The sequence below is a fragment of the Erinaceus europaeus genome, chromosome 18 (genome assembly GCF_950295315.1).
Source record: "Erinaceus europaeus chromosome 18, mEriEur2.1, whole genome shotgun sequence".
Taxonomy (NCBI): domain Eukaryota; kingdom Metazoa; phylum Chordata; class Mammalia; order Eulipotyphla; family Erinaceidae; genus Erinaceus; species Erinaceus europaeus.
The window spans coordinates 40,625,183-40,645,135 of NC_080179.1; the positions used below are offsets into that span (position 1 = coordinate 40,625,183).

Sequence of the window (19,953 nt, forward strand, 5' to 3'; positions counted from 1 at the left end):
AGGATCAGTACTGACTGCTCTAGGTTGAGCTCCATGTTCTTGTGTACTTTTCCCACTTTTGACATCCTAACTACACTGTTGAGCTGAAAGGCCCTAATGATGACAACTGGAGGAGGGTAAGGCAGCCAATGGGAGAGCAGTGGCTGAGGTGGCTGAGTATGCTGTTTGTGTCTTCCTATGGGATGTTTTGCTTGTGGCTATTGCCGACTGACTGTTGGTACACATTCTTTAAGATTTCAGCTGAGTTTCCCTTTCAAAGTTGATTAGAGTTTGGCATGGCTACAACAAAGTCTCCATTGGACATTTTATGTAACTGGTTTATAGCTTGTAGCAAAATTTATTTTCTTTTGTACTGACATACACAGTTCATATTTGCTCAGCTGTGAGAGTGTTTGCTTCTCATTATGAGGTTTGGGGGTGGGTGCTGTGTGTGCATGTGTATATACGTGTGTTAGAAATATGGTCTAAATGACAAAGAATCTTCATATAGAGATAGTCATCCACTGTATTTCCCTTCCCACTTTTATTTCCAACCTCAAAAGCTAGGGATTTCACCTCCAAAGTAGTAGCGATTTCCAGAAAAAATTTGTACTCGGGTGGTGTCCTGAGTCGGAGAGGCTGCGTCGTTATCCAGAGTGAGAGTGATGCGGTTCCTTCTGGCATTGATGCTAACTGAATGCCACAAGCCATCATTCAAGCTGCTGCCTGCAAAAGGAAGAGGAAGGGCAAGCTTAAGGATGATTGATTGGAAAGGCTTAGGGAGAGTGGGCTCATTTCCCTGGCCTGTCAGAGTTCATGTTCTTGCTCAGAGCATTCCCCATTCTCAGCTTTGCTTAAACCAAAACCTCAGCTGCTTGGCAAAAGTCATCCTAATGCCTCTTTTCATAATTTAACTATTCAAGTTTCTCTGGCTTTGCTGCTTTTACATCTTTAAAACATGGGTGAACAACTACTGATTTAATAAGCTTGGAAATAAAAAGGCAAAAGAAAAACCTGCATGTGTATTACAGGCAAAGGAATGCAATCCACTGATGGGTCAACTGATGTGTTAAGTGCCAAGTAAAAGCCTAGAGGAGGGATTCCGGTGGTAGCGCAGCAGGCTAAGCACATGTGGTGAAAAGCCTCTAGCTCCCCACTTGCAGGGAAGTCGCTTCACAAGCAGTGAAGCAGGTCTGCAGGTGTCTTTCTCTCCCCCTCTCTTTTCCTCTCCTCTCTCCATTTCTGTGTCCTATCCAATAACAACAATAATGACTACAACAATAAAACAACAAGGGCAACAAAAGGGGATAAATAAATAAATATTAAAAATAAAATAAAATAAAAGCCTAGAGGAAAGGTTCCAGATGGTCTTAGCTCTGAGTTGTATGGCTCATAAATTTAAACTGTTCTCTATATACTATGTGCTTGTTTTTTTTTTTTTTAATTTTTAGTAAACTAATGATAAAAAGAAAGGGATAAAGAAAGAAAGCTAGCACCACTGAAGTGCTAGGCAGAAGCAGTTTCCTCTGTGAGAGATGACAGATTTGGTAGAGCATACATATTACAATGTGCAGAACACTGGGTTCAAGCCCCCTGCCCCCTCACCTTCAGGGGAGATGCTCCATAATCGGTGAAGCAGTACTACAAATCTCTTTATTTCACTGTCTCTGTCTCTCTCTGTCTCCCACACACTTCCATCCATATTCCTGTCAATTTCTATCTCTACCCAAAATTAATTAATTATTATTATTTTTGATTTTTTTTAAAAAGAGAGACAACAGACTTATTTTTGACTTGAAGCTTTTTTCATGAACTCATTGTATGATGCTAGGTAAGCTGAACTCTGGTCTGGTCACCTCTAACTGCCACGAGACATACTCTCTGTTATTATTGGAGGGGTGATTTATTTTAGAAATTATTTAAATATCTTTATTATCTTTATTTAATGGATAGAGACAAAAGAAATCGAGGAGGAAAGGGTATAGATAGGGAGAAAGACAGAGAGACACCTGCAACACTGCTTCACCCTTCAAAAAGCTTTCCCCCTGCTGGTGGGGATGGGGGCTCAAACCCAGGACTTTGTGCTTTGTAACATGTGCACTCAGCCAGGTATGCAGCCAACACTGGCCCCTATTAAAGGGATAATTAATATCAGGGAGAAATATTCTGAAAGTAACTGGAGACCTAGTAGGTGTTTATTAAATGCTGAATTCTTTATTTGTCTGTTATCTCTGATGTTTTTGATGAACATTATATTGCCTACTTATCTTACTGAGGATGTTCCCTCAGGAAGTTCCCTGCTTTAAGTCTCTGTCAGGACACACTTCTTACTGAAGGAAATACTGTCACATTAATCAGTCCAGTAACAAAAGACTAGTCTATGAGAAGAGTATGCAGCCGTCCATTTTTTCCTCAATACTGATTTATTGTACTCTACTTCCTATTAATCGTCTATCTTCCAGTTGCCTCTGTTGCTCGCATTGTTTCCTGCACACAGTGATGACAATGATTACATTCAGAGATAACTGCAAGAATTATATCAGCTAATGAATACATTAGGGCATGCAATAGTACATTCCAGACTGTATTGTAAGTAAACAAATATGTCCATTAAAATATACAGACATGGGCACACCTGATGGAGCACACATATTTGGGTTCAAGCTCCTGATTCACACCTGCAGGGAGAAAACCTCACAAGTAGTGAAGCAGTACTACAGGTGTATCGCTTTCTATTTCCTTCTCTCTCCCTTTTTTCCTCTTGATTTCTCTCTGACTCTATCCAATATGTAAGTAAATAACGTTTTTTTCTTTTTATTTAATATTTATTTATTTTCCCTTTTGTTGCCTTTGTTTTATTGTTGTAGTTATTATTGTTGTTTTTGATGTCATCATTGTTGGATAGGACAGAGAGAAATGAAGAGAGGAGATGAAGACAGAGAGGGAAAGATAAAGATAGATACCTGCAGACCTGCTTCATCACCTGTGAAGTGACGTCCCTGCAGGTGGGGAGCCGGGGGCTCAAACCAGGATCCTTACAAGGGTCCTTGCACTTCATACTACATGTACTTAACCTGCTGCACTACCACCCAACTCTTGGTAAATAATTTTTTAAGCTTTTTTTTTATATTACTTTTATTTATTTACTGGATAAAAGCAGCCAGAAATCAAGGAAGACAGTGGCAGAGAGGGAAAGAGACAAAGAAACACAACACTGCTTCACCAATTGCAAAGCTTTTCCCTGCAGGTAAGGGATGGGGTCTAGAACCCAGGACACTCAACCAAGTGTGCCACCACCCAACCCCAATAACTAAAAAAAATATGTACACAAATAAAATACTATATGCAGAGCAGCAAATGTAAAATGTTTCCCTGATTTGGGTGTGTAATTTTGAAGATCACAGAGTTCCTGTCCTGAGCTTGTCCATAGTTAAATGTAGAAGACATCTGCAAAGACAATTAGAATCTTGTCTAATGAACTCAGTCTAGTAGGACAGAGAGATACATACAGACAGCACTTGCAATCTGGGTGCAGCAGTAATATCCAGGCAGAAAAGAAAACCTGGCTAATTCCAAGAGAGGGGAATGTTTCACAGAAAAGAAAACCTGGCTAATTTCAAGACAGGAGAATGTTTCAGTGACTGTGTAGGTTAAGTTTTGAAAAAAAAAAAAAAAGAGTCCCAGAAGACAGCTTGTGAGAAGGAAGAAAGAGAGACAGAGAGACAGAGACAGAAGAAGGAGGAGGAGGAAGAGGAAGAGGAGGAGGAGAAGGAGAACAAGAAGAAGAAGAGGAAGAGGAAGAAGAAGAAGGAAGAAGAAGAAGGAGAAGGAGAAGGAGGAGAAAAGGTCTGAGAAAAGAAGTCAGAGAGAGTACTGGTGGAGTCAGATGGGAAGAAAATCCAATCCCCAGGAACCAGAGGTTCTAGGAATTTCACATACCTGGCTCTGGAGGGGCTTTAAATAGTCTTTTAAAAAGGATTCTGGAGAATCCTGGGGATGGGTCCCTTGGTATTTGCATTTCTTAAATTTCCCTGGGTTAATTTCAAGAACAGCCAGGAATGAATATCATTAGAATTTGGGTTTCAAGAGAGGTCTTAATTGAAAGACCTGGCTGGCAGGATTTATTTGCATATTCAAAGATTCTGATGGTAGATGCTGAGGGTTAAGAGGAGGTCACTGGAAACTGATTTGATGGGCCTATTGTATACATCTGCCCCAGGCAATAGGACTTTGAGCATTTCAGCCAAAGTAGCAAGTGTAAATGGCAAACACTAGAAGAAGAAGAAGCAAGTGTAAATGGAAACTAAAGGATGGAATAAGAACTATTTCTGCAGCTGAAGGAGATCAGGCCATGTAGCAGTTCTTGAAAACCAGCTGGGAAAAAAATCAGAACAGATGCTTCTAGGATTCTCAGAACAGCTCTTCAGGTATGGGTGCTCCCTAAGTCCTCTAAAGGCTGAAGAAGATGCCCAGGAAGAAACTCAGGGCCAGGCAGAGGACCCAACAGCATTGTACTGTGCACCATGCCCTACCTGCTTTGCAGAGGCCAGATGCACTGGACTCTCCTGGGTTTCAGCCAGCTTCCTCACAGTCATTCCTCATTGCAGCTGTGAGCATCTGGAGATGTGGAGAGGAGCACCTAGAGGGTACTGAGCCTGATGGCCCTGCTTTTTCCCAACGACCAGGTTCTTGGTTCTAGCAACAGGGACTTGGCTAATGAGATAGGAGCTCTACAGGTGTTTCCTCATGCTGAACATTTGATTTCTGTCAGGGGTGTGTGGGGACAGGAAGAACAATAGGTCTTCAGTGTTACCTCATTTGCATGCAAATTTAAATACATCTGCATACCATGTAAAACTGCTTTTGCAGACAAACTGGACTGAAAGGCAATTGGTAACTAGTTTAGCAAACAGGATTTAACAGGACCTGAATTAGGGATGCCCTTGGCAAGAAAGCAGACACAGAGGTTACTCCATCCAATTACAGTGCACCTTCTAGTGTTTTTACACAAGAAACTGGCTTGAAGTCAGAGGTTTTCTTAATCTGACTGATGTGGTCATGTGATTATATTAATTTGATTGTGGACTGAGATCCTGCCCAGATCACCATCCATGTTTCTGTTTGCTTAAATATATATATATATATATATATATATATATATATAGAGAGAGAGAGAGAGAGAGAGAGAGAGAAATAATAATAATAAAGTTATCACTTCAAGTATACTCGATCTCTATTATGTATTTATTTGATTGGTTTTGATATATTTTTACTTCTGATTTCATCTCATCTTCTCCTACATGACCCTTAGTTCCCTCAGGGGGGAGCCTATGTGAAATCTTAGCTATTTAGAAGGGAATTACTGTGACAACAGTTATTGTTGTTGTCCACACAGAGGGATCACCTGGGATCTTTTGAAAGGATAGGTTCCAGGTCCCACACCAGATTAATTAGGACTTATTTTCTTTTTTTGGGGGTGGGGGTGGGGGTGGCCTCAGGCTTTTTGAGTTTCAAAGATCCCCTGAGATTTAATTGTGCTTCCTAGATTGAAAACTAATACATAGGAGGTCTCACAAGAGGAAAAAAAATAAGAGGATAGGAAAGGAAAATAAGACCTCTGTAAAGGAGTTGGCATGGGAATAGATTTCTAAGGTAAGCAAAATGGAATATTCTTCTCTAATTTTTTTTTCTGGGCATGTCTTTCCATTTCATTCTGTTACTGGATCTAAAATGACATAACTAGAACTTCTTCACAGTTTAGCTTTTAAGAACACTCTTTTAAAGGTACTGCTTTAAGAGCTATTGCTTATTCACAAAATCTAACAGAATGCTTCACCAACACCACTAATAATAATGACAATAATGATAACAATAATAACAATAAATAAATAAATTTCCAGGTTGGGGAAATAGCATAATGGTTATGCAGAGACTTTCCTGCCTGAGGCTCCAATTTCTCAGGTTCAATCCCGCACACCACTATAAGCCAGAACTTAGCAGTGCTCTGGTAAAAATAAATAAATAAATTTCCTGAGATAAATAGCTCTGAAAAGTGGTCTTTTAAAAATTTATTTATTCCCTTTTGTTGCCCGTGTTGTTTTATTGTTGTAGTTCTTATTGTTGTTGTTATTGATGTCATCATTGTTGAATAGGACAGAGAGAAATGGAGAGAAGAAGAGAGGAATACAAAGAGGGGGAGAGAGAGACATCTGCAGACCTGCTTCATTGCCTGTGAAGTGATTCCTCTGCAGGTGGAGAGCCAGGGGCTGGAACCAGGATCCTTACGCAGGTCCTTGTGCTTTGAGCCACCTGTTCTTAACCTGCTGCGCTACCACCCAACTCCCAAACCAAAAGCTGACTAAGGTAGTATATTCTAAGACAAAAAAGTCACAGAATACATATTCTGTGACCAGACTTGAGTCACATGCTTATGTCTATTGTATGTTTTACTGAATAATGTGCACTTAACCTGCTGCATTACCACCTGACTTTTTTTTTTTTTTTTTTTTTTTGGTGGAGGACTGAGAACTTAAGGCTGGGGGTGGTGAGTGTCTTGCATAAAAGTGAGAAATTTGGGTGGGGAGAGAGCATAATGATTATGCAAAGATACTCTCATGTCTGAGGCTCTAAAATCCCAGGTTCAGTCTTCCATTCCACCATAAGCCAAAGCTAACCAGGGCTCTGGAAAAGAAAAAAAAAAAAAAAGAACAGAAAAGTTCTAAATTTTACACATGTAAAAAAACTGTATCCACTGTAAACCATTAATTGCCCCCCCCCATAAACCAAGGGGAAAAAATAGTTGGTAGAATGGGAGGAGGGTATCTCCTTTTGTCAAGCTTAATGGAATAATTTTAAGGTTGCAGGTCTAGTAATTTTCTCTCTCTCATCATCAAACTCCTAATAGGTCTTCAGATTGACATCTTTCTTATATAAGTGTGTCTCTTGATTACTTTAAAACAACACCTTTGAAATCGAATAGGTTTTCTAGAATACCTAATTATTTACTACTACAGATTCCCATAAAGTCTCAGAGAGCAGAGTTACTAAGATTCAATTCCCAACCCTGGAAATAACTCGTTATAAGTTTCCCTGAAGCTTTTATTCACCTGTTACCCTTTGATTAAGGCCCTGTCACTTATAATTTATAGGGATTTAGACATACTTCTTAATCTTTCTAAACCTGCTTTCTCATCTGTAATAGAGAACCTGAACTGCCCACCTTGACATGGAAGTTTCTAGGTTTTATATTTGCCCACAAAAAACCATTTCAGTTACTTCTACCTATCTTGTTATATACACCTTAACAGTTTAATGGTCGTTTCATCTTTTGAGAAAACAAATGCGCAACATACACACATGTTTTAATAAAGCATTATTGAAATCTCAAGTACATTGTAAATGAGTGTATTACCATTACTGATAGCATTATGCTCCAACTTACATTCAGGTGTCTGTTCTACCTGGATATCATTTGTCCATCAACTTTCAAATTCTATTAACCCTCCGGTATTCAGTAGATTTGGTTTATAGAGTTTTTACAACTTATCAAATTCTATTCGATCTCTTATCATTGCACCTGGAAACTTCTGTGATGTCCTCCAGTTCCTAGCCCTCAGCCTTTTTTTTTTTAATGACACAGGACATTTACCTAAATTTTACTATCTAAAGAACAATAAAAGTTAGAGTAGATTTCACAGAAAATATCCTCCCAATGTGTCATGAAGTTCAGAGATGGAAATTTCTGTTTGTCAGTCTGTGACTTCTGTAACCAAGAATGCATTGTCCTCTTAATGTTGGTTCACAATAGCCCTACATAGGGCTAGGCTAGTGTATTCATTAACTAATTGATGCCTCTACTCCCAGCCTCTATTTCACTTTATGTTGTCCTGCCAATCCCCTCACTTGTTAAATCCATAGCCTTATTCTTCACTGTTTAATTTGTGTTGAGCTGCTTCTTCTCTTAAACTGTAAAGACAGGAAATATATACATATTTTACTTTTCACTATCATACTCACCTAATAGTAGTATGAGGCATAAACAATGAATGATTAAATTAGCAAGATAATATACCAGGAAATGAATGAAACTGAATTTCCTTGACTAGATAAGTATATAGTGATTTCTCCTTCCAAATTCATCTAACACTGGCTATCTGATATATTTATTAGTTCATATTTTTTACTGCCTTGCACTGTTCATTAACAATGCATCCCTGTAAGTCTCATCTCCCCAGTGTGATTACAAGTTCCTTGGGGTCAGCTTCCAAGCCCTGCTTTGGTCCCCACCTCAGCACCAGCAGGGCAACAGTCTGCCCTCTCCAAGTGCACATTGATTGATTAAGAATCAAACTAACTAGCTCTTCTTTGCTACCAAGTATCATCAGCAGAGCTGCTTCTGGCACACAGGTCATAAATCACAGGTTAAACCTCTCCTAATTGTGAAAGCCTGGATCATACCTTCATTTAACCTGCATCTTGAAAACCCTTGATCAGTATATAAGAAAAACAATATATGTATTTGAGCTTACTATTTGCAATAATCATACAGGAAAAAAAAGTTTAAGGTCGATTGTGAATAGCTGTTTCCTTGATACAGACTTGAAAGCTTACATCAGACAATTTGCATGATACATAATAAAGTTTCACTCCAGAGACAAATCTCTCTATAGCAAGTTCAGGATACAGATGAACTCTGACTTCCATGCTCAAAAAGCTACCTCCTCTTGTTTGTTACCATTTGTCCACTATAATCCAAGCATCCTCAGCCCCCACTGGAGTCTTAGGCTTCTGGATCTCTTCTCATGTCTTTCTTTTGATGGGATCTCCTTTGCTTTTCTTCCCTCTTTAGACAAATTTTATTCAACCATCAAGAGAGTGTCATGTACTTACACTGGGAAGTCTCTCCATCTCATTCATCCTACTACCTCTTTACAGTGCCCTCCAAAATTGTTTAGCATAAATGCATTTTCATTGTCACTTCCAAGAATGTATGTGTGTGTGTGCATGTGTGTGTGCGCGTGTGTGTATGTGTGTGTGTGTAAGAGAAAGAGGGAGCTGTTAAGAGCAGTGCCTCCATGCTCCAGTGTGAGTATAATATTAGTCAGGACAGACACTACAAGAACTGTCTAAACTAAATAGAACCAAGGCAAATTATAACAAATAACTATTAAAGTTGAAAATACAAAAGAGCAAAAGAAATGATAGCAGATTTGACTACTATATTATTTTGCTATCATAATAAAATCTAGTTTCCCTAGTTTCTCTTTTGATTTAATGTTGAAAACAAAAAGGTGAATTATTGACTAAAATGTTTCCATCACATACCCCCCCCCCCAATCTGTGGATGCTTAAGAGAAGACTGTTATTGTAAACATCCCCAACCTTTCCTTGACTTCTCCAAGTTCAGGCAATTATATTTCACAGTTTTCTGTAAAACAGAATGCCTCATCATATGCTTGTCTTCTGAATCTCGAACTCTGTGCTCAGCCAGACAGCTTGTTGTGACAGTTATGTTCTCCTGGCTATTCATTTATTTGCACTTGCTAATGTGATTTTTCATCAACATTATCTTAGCTAAAACACAGAGCCATTAATGACAACTTAATTGAAGCAGAGGATGAAGTTCATGTAGTCATCATGTTTACTTGATGTGCAGATGGAGGCTACAAACAAATGGCTTAAATGAAAGGGGTGATATTTGAGGGATCAACTCTGTTAATTGCAGGGCTGCAGCCTAAAACCATCTGGTCACAAGTATTTATCAGAGTGAGCACTTCCATCCCGTATGCTGCCCCTCTCCCAGCCATCTTTCCACTTCTGGGAGCTCCACTGGCCTTTATCTAATCAGTGCTCACATGAAGTAAATCTTAGTCCTGCATTTGACACATCCTACAGCCCATAATGGCCGCATCATGAATATTAGTTCAGAATCACTATTGGCTCTTACTGCAGAAACAATATCCTTCAGAAATGTTCTGAAAGTCAAGTCAACTAGTTCACTCATTCAGACAGCTGCTCATACATAACAAACAGTTCTTAAGTACTTATTATGAGCAAGTACCCAGTAGAAGCAAGATGCTGATACTACAGCTTGGGAAACTCACCCTGCGCAAGTGTTTTTATAGGTCCTCACCTTTCATTACCTCACCTTTCATTACCCTTTCTAAGAAGGGTAATGAGTATCAAATTATACAGGTCTATGATAAATATACATTGATATGTGTTGAACTATGCTTTCTGATTCAGCCACTGTAGTACTGACCCACAGGACCTGAAAATGTGTCCATATTATAGATAGTACCACTGACTATGAGGCAGTGAAGGTAAAATGAGATTATGCAAGTGATCCATTTATGAATTTAACTAGTGTCCTTATAGGACAGAGACCCGAACTGCCCCTGCAGCTACAGACAGACTATGACCCACATAGTCAACGACTGCCACCTCTCCAGATTCAAAGGAGGTCTTGAAACTTTACATCAGGCTCAACCTGACGCTGTTGACTGGCTACAGAAGAAGGGCAAATGCTAGAAGAAGAAGAAGAAGAAGAAGAAGAAGAAGAAGAAGAAGAAGAAGAAGAAGAAGAAGAAGAAGAAGGAGAAGGAGAAGGAGAAGGAGAAGGAGAAGGAGAAGGAGAAGGAGAAGGAGAAGGAGAAGGAGTAGAAGGAGAAGAAGAAGGAGAAGAAGAAGAGACAAGCAGAAAATCAAGACTATAAGAAGACACAGGGAAAGTATAGTCATCTGTAAGTCAAGAAAGTAACTCTTGGGGAGGGGGGTAGGTGGTGCTAGCACATCAGGTTAAGTGCACATAGTACTAATCAGCAAGGATCCAGGTTCGACACTCCCCACCTCCCCACCCCACACACACATAGGGGAGAAGCTTCACAATTGGTGAAGCAGATCTGCAGGTGTCTTTCATTCTTTCTCCTCTATCTCTCACATCCCTCTCAATTTCGCTCTGTTCTACTGAATAAAGAAAAAAAGAAAGGAAGGAAGGAAGGAAGGAAGGAAAGAAGGAAGGAAGGAAGGAAGGAAGGAAGGAAGGAAGGAAGGAAGGAAGGAAGGAAGGAAGGAAGGAAATAAAAAGTAGGGCCAAGTAGTGGTGCACACAATACACAAAAGGATCTGCATAAGAATCCAGGTTCAAGCCCCCTAGTTCCCCACCTGCAGGTAAGTTGCTACAAGAGGGGTAAGCAGGTCTGCAGGTGTCTGTCTTTCTTTCTCTCCCCCTTTCTATCTCTCCCTCCTCTCTCAATTTCTTTCTGTTCTATTAAATAGAATGGGGAAAAATGGCCTCCAGGAGCAGTGGATTCCTAGTGCAAGCATTGAGCCCCAAAGATAACCCTGGAGGCAAAAAGAAAAAAAAAAGAAGAAAGAAAGTAATGAAGTAACTCTCAGAAGACAACAGTAAGTACTACAAACACCTAAAGCTTTAACTTCTGGGCTCAAGACCTATGAGAAAATAGGCTTATTTTAAAGTTTCAATTCCATGATATTTCAGTATGGCATTAGGAGGGCAAGAAAATGCACATAGAGGTAATTTAGAGTAATACAAAGGAGAAGTACTGAAAAGCTGAGTAACAAAAAATATGATCTACTTTTTAAAGATTTTTTTTTTTTAGAAGATACTAGTTGTGATAAAACACTTAAAGACAAGTAAGTGGGATAGTGCTGACTTAAACTCGGGGACAACTTTTAAAAATTTATAGACAGGGAGTCAGGTTTTAGCACAATGGGTTAAGTGCACATGGCGAGAAGTGCAAGGACCTGCTCAAGGACCAGCATAAGAATCCCAGTTCGAGCCCCTGGCTCCTCACCTGCAGGGGAGTCGCTTCACAAGTGGTGAAGCAGGTCTGCAGGTGTCTACCTTTCTCTCTCCCTGTCTTCCCTTCCCCTCATGATTTCTCTCTGTCTTATCCAACAACAATGACATCAGTAACAACAATAAAACAAGGAAAACAAAAGAGAACAAACATTAAAAATTTATAGACAATGTTGAATAATTTTCAAATAAAGACACAATAAATGTCTCTTTTTAGAATCTCATCATCATCTTTCTCTTTTTAAATAAAATTGTTCTCCCACACACACAAACTTTTAAAATTATGTTTATTTATTTATTGGATAGAAACAGCCAGAAATCAAGAGAGAAGGGGTGAAAGAGAGGAGGTGAGACAGAGAGACACCTGCAACACTGCTTCTCCACTCAAAAAGTGTTTTCCTTGCAGGAGGGGAACCAGGGCTTGAACCTGGGCCCTTGCACATTGTAAAGTGCACTCAGCCTGGTGCGTCACCACAGGTGCCAAATCTCATCATCCCAAGAAAGAACAATTCAGTCACAGCAAACTCCTGAGAAGCATAGAAAAATAACCTGTAAAAGGTGGCCAGTGAAATAGCTCACTTAAATAGGAAGCTTCAATGTTGGAGTCCCTCTCACTTTTTTTTATCACCCCCCTCTCTCTCCATATACATATATTTGCTTAGAAGCTATTTTCCTAATTTATTTTGTGTGTGTAGCTAGAACTAAGCAAAGGACTATAAAAATACTGAGCTAATATATAAGGCACTTGAGGAAATAAGATGGATTCTGTTGCTTGTACCTAGACACTGAGTGGAATAAATAGTACTGACATTGTCAATACATGATTTATCACATCTGGATGCACTTTGAATCTTTCAAAATTATATCTCCTATTGTCCAGGATTGTGTCCTGTGTATAGGCTTCACTTTCCCCAGTTTTAAATAGTTAAATGTGGCCCAGAGGCAAGGTTGAGATCTCTTAATCTGGCAACTTCTCTCTCAATTGCTGAAAAGTTCCACTTTGAGTTTTCGGATTTTAGAAAATTTCAGGGAAATATGCTGTGAAGCTGAAGAAAATGAGAATAAAAATAAAATAAAGTCAGAGTAGGCCTCTCCACTATTTGCCTTTACTGGTGCTTATCCTACTCCTCCTAGTGACATAAAGACATAAACATCCCCAACTATAATATCTGCTCTATAGTGACAGACATTTTTCACAACATTGTTTTGGTTTCTTTTCATATGAATTATTCAGACTTACAACTTTTCTTTACTAATACAATTTGAAGCCCTTACATATTATGATAATCACTATTTCTTTATTTGTTTATTGGGGGATTAATGGCTTGCAGTGGACAGTAAAGTGTAATAGTTTGTACAGGCATATCTTTTCTCAGTTTTCCATATAACAATGTAACCCCCCACTAGGTCCTCCTCTGCCATCCTGTTCCATGACCTGAACACTCCCCCACCCCAGAGTCTTTTACTTTGGTGCAATACACCAGCTCTAGTCCAAGTTCTGCTTAGTGTTTTCCCTTCTGATCTTGTTTTTTAACTTCTGCCTATGAGTGAGATCATCCCATATTCATTCTTCTCTTTCTGGTTGAGCTCACTTCACATGACTCCTTCAAGCTCCATCCAAGATGGGGTGAAGAAGGTGAAATCACCATTTTTAATAGCTGAGTAGTGTTCCATTGTGTACCACAACTTGCTCAGCCACTTATCTGTTGTTGGACACCAGGGTTGCTTCCAGGTTTTGGCTATTACAAATTTTGCTGCTATGAACATAGGTATACACAAATATATATATTTGGATGGGTGTGTTTGGTTCCTTATGATATATCTCCAGGATTATAATCACTCTTAACAACGCACACACACAGACAGACACGCACAAACACACACACACACACACACACACACATTCTATTATGATAAGACCTAGAGGGGATTATGAAAAATTAACTCAGACTGAGGCTGGGTGGTGGCACACCTGGTTGAGTGTAAGTTACAGTGTGCAAGGACCCAGGTGCAAGCCCCAGACCCCACCTGCAGGGGGAAAGCTTCAAGAGTGGTGAAGCAAGGCAGCAGGTGTCTCTCTGTTTCTCTTCCTCTCTATCTCTCCCTTTCTTCTCGATTTCTGGCTGTCTCTATCCAATAAATAATTAAAGATAATTTAAAAAATTAACTCAGATTTAAATCTCTGGCTCTTCCTTCTGCAGATGCCACTCACAGTCGTGTACATGAACGTGACCTTTCTTAGACATACAAGCATCTTACTCACAAATGCTATTTTATGAAAAAATATTAAGTTTACCTTTTCTAACCTCCAAAATTATCTGCAATTTTTAGAGTTGAAATAATTTGATGATCATTGGACAACAAATTGGCCCTGAATATTCTTAAGAGTGTGTGCTCCATTTTCAAAAGAAGACTTATGAGTTGGGATTTTTGTTGAAGATAACAAGGAAAACAATTGACTCTGTGTCTACCTTCAAAGTTATGTTAAAAGGCTAGAAGGCACTTTATGTAATTTCAAAGCAATTGCTTCTTCAGAAAAAAAAAAGGATGATGAGGGCTGATAAAGGCATAGTCATATTCTGTACTTATGAAGAACTCTGCTGAAATCTGGTTCAAGTTCTTTGCTTACACTCACTTTTCTGTGGGGAATTGACATACATTTTGAGCCTTGATCAAGTAGGAAAAGCAAAACGATGGCAAAATTTAATGATAAAAGACATCAATGTTTATACTTCCTATTCCCACTTCATAGCATTCTCCCATCATAAAGATAAAAATTACATTAAAATATAAGATAACTTTTAAAATGATTATAATGGTGCTAACTCTTTCTTTAGATTAGTACTATATATATAATTCAAAATATTCTTTCCTACTTCTTGGGGGGAGGGGGAGGTGGTCTCATTTTACTTTACACAATTTTCTTAGTAATTCATAACACTTCAAATAATATTAAACTATAGTGTATGCATCCCTTTAAAACTACTTTATTTGTCAGCAAATAAGACATCATGAGTCGGAGCGATAACTCACGGAGTAGGGGACACATTGCCATGCGATTAGTTCAGGTTATTGCAGCCAGCTGCCTTTGGGACTCTAGGCCGTTCCCCGTCCCCATGCAAATGCCCGTCGAGGCAAGTAGCCCCCCAGAGGCAAGAAATGTTTTTTTTTAAGCTGATAAAGTTTAGCCCACAGAGGCAGATATGGCCCCCTCAGGCCTTCCCTTGGAAACACACTGGTTCTTGTTACTTGCTTACATGTTTCTCCATGTTTGTGCCAGTTTCTTTTTAAAAAATGCCTGTATGATATATTTTTCTGTTCACCCCACACCCTTGATACTATAGTCATTTAGTTAAAAAGAAAAGGGGGAATTGTTGTATGCTTTACATTGGGTAGTTCTCCCCCGCCGAGAGAATTAGATCAGTCCAGTTAGTTTTCGCGGGCCTGCTTGGCCCCGCCCCTAGGAACCCCGAGAGAGGGTTCCAAAGTGGGAGAGTGTCAGAGTTCCAGAGTTGCAGAGTTGCAGAGTTAGAGGGTTCCTGAGTTCCAGAGAGAGAGTTAGAGAGTTACACAGTTGGAGAGTTGAAGAGTTGCAGAGTGCCAGAGTTTCAGAGTTCGAGAGTAAGAGAGAGTTCTTGAGTTCGAGAGTAAGAGAGAGTGCTTGAGCTGCCGCAAAGAGACAGCAGAGTTCTGTTTGGTGATTAGTTTGGGTTAGTTTATGAATCGTTGTTCGTGAATAAAGAAATACAGCTTCCCTGCCCAGCCGTATGTCTCCGGTCGTCTAGTATGTCTCTGGAAGCTAGCTCGGCTAGAGCCGCCGAAAATTTTAACAACAGGGGGATGTTCTGGTGTTGTGGTTATCTCTCCTCTCTCTCACTCTTTCCTTCTGGATCTCAGTGAAAAAAAAAATAGTCAAACTGCATGTGCAAGACATCAACTTGTCAAAATTTTTTTAAAAAGGCAAACAAAGGGCTAGGTGGTGGCACACCTGGTGTAGAGCACATGTTACAATGTACAAGGTCTTGTGTTCCAGGCCCTGGTCCCCAACTGCAGGGGAAAGCAATGCAAGTAGTAAAATAGGGATGTTGGCCTCTCTCTCCCTCTCTCTCTCTCTCTTTCTCTCTCTCTCTCTGTGTGTGTGTCTCCATTCCTCTCAATTTCTGGATGTCTCCTCCCAATAAATAAATAAACATAGTATTTTCTTTTTTTAAAAAAAAGCATTTATAAATGAATGTTATTTATAGCATATACAGATAGTCTTATAGTTTATCAGAAATATAAAGACTATATATCTATTAACTGTAAAGTTTAAATCATTTCAATGAAAGAGAAGAGTTCAAATTTTCCAGAATTCTAGACTTCTTGGGGAAAGATCAAGCTGTAATGTTCTGACACTCATTTCTTGCCTAGCTTTTTGAGAGACAAGTCTGAAATAACTGATGTTTGGTGTTTTTTTTTTTTTTTCCTCCTTCTGTAGCTGGATTACATGTCAGTTTTGACCAGTTTCTCTCAGTCACAAATGCACTTTAATGAACTGGTCTGTGCTTAATAACACAGGTGGTACCTGGATGCTTTGGAGCCAAATGCCACCCAGGAACTGTAATCTATTAAAACTACATTTTTTACCCAAGGCCTTCAAGTCTATCTGCTCCTTCTTGCCAATGAGAGAAACAGTCCAGTGCCAACTTGCATTTTTTTCTTCTTCGAATAAGTAGTATTGAGGTTTAACTTTTGCAACTCTGAACATGAAAATTATAATGTTTCTAAATGATTAACACTCCACCATTTCTGGGAATCTTATAAATTCTGTAAAAGACCCGTGTCTGAACATATTCAGCCTGCTTTTATAACTCAACTAAGTGAGCAATGTCTCTATCTGTCTTCATTCAGAATAGGACAAATAAATTTACTAAGTAGCTCAATACCACACTACAAATTCTAGATAAACTGTCTCCTTTAATCACCATCACATTCTTGTGATGCAGGAATTTCCTTTTTTTTAAATCTTGTGTTAAAGGTAGACTCTAAGATGATCCCTAATGATTTGTGGTTACTAGTCTCCACACTACTGTACAATTCCCTTCACTTGCTTTGACTGAAGAAATGGCAGAAAATGTCATGGGGGTCACACTAACACTATTAGGTTATTAAAACACTGTGGCTTTTGTCTTGGGTATTCTAGCTTATTTTCATTCTCAGATCACTCATTCTAGGGCTGCTATTTCATGAGGCAGCCTTCTGGAGGTATGATGGGGATATGTATGAATAAGGTCTGCCAGTAGATATAAGTAAATCTGTCCTCAATTGAACGTCAGCTGTTTTAGCCCTTGTCAGTGATTTCAGTAAACCCTTCTATGAGATCTTGAACCAGAAGTATCTCACTAAGGTACCTGATTGCTGAACCATCATAACGGAGACATGTGGTTTCCAACCAATACAATTTGATTAAGTGTTACATTGTTATAGATTACTAATCTACTCTAATTTACATATGAGATAAAGTTATGAAATATTTAGAGTCACAGAATTTTGAACCTGTCTATCTGGCCTCCAGTCTTGTATCCTTCTACTATTTCTGGCTATTCAATGTCTTTTAATTCACTTATTGGAATTGAGGCTTTTTCATGGTTTTAACTGCTCATGATGCTCATGTTTGGGAGCAATTCTCTGTCCTAATCCAGCTTACTAGTCCAATTTGAAACTCTAACACCATCTTCCCAGACAATATTTTTAGTCCACCTGCATGTTAGCTGTTAGACTCAGGCAAAATTACTGAAGTCATGGGCCCCTTGGAACATACCTAAAAGAGACTTCCTAGTTTCTTCCCACCATAAGACCCTTAATTTCATCTACTCTATTCCTTCCATTTGGTTCCTGTTTATTAAACAATTTGTCCTTCCTGTCAGCCACCAAGTTGTAGGTGCTACTCTGTTTCCACCCTGATTTTCTTGAACAGATGACTTCACCAATATGTCCTGGAATCTCACCAAGCTTAAGCCCTACTCCACTAGGGAAAGATAGAAACAAGCTGGAGGTATGGATCCACCTGTCAGCATCCATGTCCAGTGGAGCAACAATTGAAGAAACCAGACCTTCCACCTTCTGCAACTCATAAATAAATTTAGTCCATATACTCAAACAAATAAAGAATAGGGAAGCTTCTAGTGGAGGGGATGGGACATGGAACTTTTGTGGTGGGAACTATATGGAATTGCACCACTGTCATTTTATAATATTGGTAATCATTATGAAGTCACCAATAAAATAAAAATGAAATGTCCTGTGGCACTATGCTATAGAGATAAAGCTACAGACTTCAAAGTCAGGTTGATACTTTAGCTCCATCACTAATCACCCTGTGACTTTCAAAGTTGTTTAGCCTACTGACTCTTCACTTGCTCCTCTTTGAAGTGGAAACTAGTATCTTCTATAAGTTTACATCATAAACATTCCATATAATGTATGCCCTGTCTGAAGAGAACCCAAGGCATTTTATAACTGTATTACGCAGGCTGTAGGAATATAACAGAAGAATGTAGATTCTTATTCTCAAATGAGTATACCAGTGTACAGGAACTTACAAAGAAGAGAAAACTCAATCTGATTCATGTATTATCTAATGAAGACAAAAAAGAGGTTGTCTTTTCAGACTTAAGACACACTTGGGGATACCAGATATCACTCCCTATCTCTGAGAGCTCAATTCTGTCTGTTTGGGTGAGAACCTAAAACATTTTTTTTAATTATTTGACTGGATAAGCACATAAGCTAGATGTCAGCAGGTACCTGTGAGAATTTCAGCTGCACGTTCTGTAACCTTCTGAATCTCAAGTCTCAGGGCTCCTCCCTCCAGGCTGAGCAGCAGTGTCCCTGAGCCCTCAGAAAGCTCTGTGGACAGTAGCAGACCATCCTTGTTCCATGTTCGAAACTGGAAACTCACTGAGAGCCCATCAATTTGGGGGGTGCCAGGCAGCAGCAAATAACTGCTGCTGGAGTTGATAAATGTGATGGGAACAATTTGTGGTTCAGAGCAGGAAAAAGTGACATTACCCTGGAAAACAATAAAAGTCAAACATATAAAAGCCATTTTTATTCTGCAGTCTGACAGCTGATATCAACAACTACCTTGGAGCTGACCTTAATTTCAGGATTATTCCACATTCAGCTGAAATATCTTAAAGGAAAAATGCATATATATGTCAGTTTTGCTGAGATACACCGGAGATATGGTTTTTGGTTCCCATTTTAAGGACCACACTGCTAGAGGCACAGAGAAACTTGAGAGGTCCTTTAGGAGCTGTAAGCATGAGGAGCATCAATACCTTCTCAGGAAGCAAAGATATAAAACATAATTCTATCCATCATTGTATCCTATGATCTGCAAATCACCTACCTATGTTTAAGTATTAGGATAAGAGATTAACATAAAAAACTATTCCATATGGATCATACTAAAATAAAAGATGAACACATGAAAACCTGGTAGAAGAAATAGTTAAAAAAAAATGAACAAAAACAAATGTTTTTTTTAGAGTTAATACATTCATGGAGAGAAGTAGGAAAGGAAAGGAATAAATGTGACTTGTCAGGACAGGGAGATAATACACCCGGTTAAGTCCACATAGTACTATGCACTATACCTGGGTTCGAGCCCTCACTCCCCACCTGTAGAGTGGAACACACCACAGGCAATTAAGCAAGTCTGCAGGTGTTTTTCTCTTTCCCTATATGTCTCCCCCTTCCCTTCAATTTATCTCTGTCCTATTAAAAATATATAAAATAAAATAAGATGGAAAAAGTAGCAACTGGGAGTGTTGGATTCCTAGTGCTGGCACAAAGCCTAATCGATAATCCAGGAGGCAAAAAAAAGAAAGTGACTTGTCTAGTCATTTCAAAAAAAAAAGTCACAGTATGTTTTAAGGTTAGAAAAATTAATAGTGTGACATCCATACGGCATTCCAAATCCCTTTTCAAAAATTAAAAGGAACAAGGAGGGACAGAGATCACAAAGGTAGTGTTAGGAAAATGATAAAGGTATATGTAACACTTTTAGGCTTGCTACAACCACTAGTTTAAACTGGGAGCATTAAAGCAACATTGGCCAAAAGTTTAATAAATTAGAAGCATTTTCAGCAGCACGGGAATGAGGGGCA

The 19,953-nt window shown here is 39.1% G+C and overlaps 1 protein-coding gene across 2 annotated transcripts in view; it reads right to left on the reverse strand.

The window, feature by feature from the left end:
• The window catches only part of CNTNAP5 (contactin associated protein family member 5), a 956,089-nt gene that overhangs the window by 414,087 nt on the left and 522,049 nt on the right, over nt 1-19,953 (reverse strand). For both annotated transcript variants that reach the window (XM_060177957.1, XM_060177958.1), the window contains exons 8-9: nt 18,587-18,851; nt 556-705 (exon numbers count right to left, since the gene is read on the reverse strand). In XM_060177957.1, coding sequence (XP_060033940.1) covers nt 556-705; nt 18,587-18,851 — 415 coding nt within the window. The remainder of the gene's footprint in view (nt 1-555; nt 706-18,586; nt 18,852-19,953) is intronic.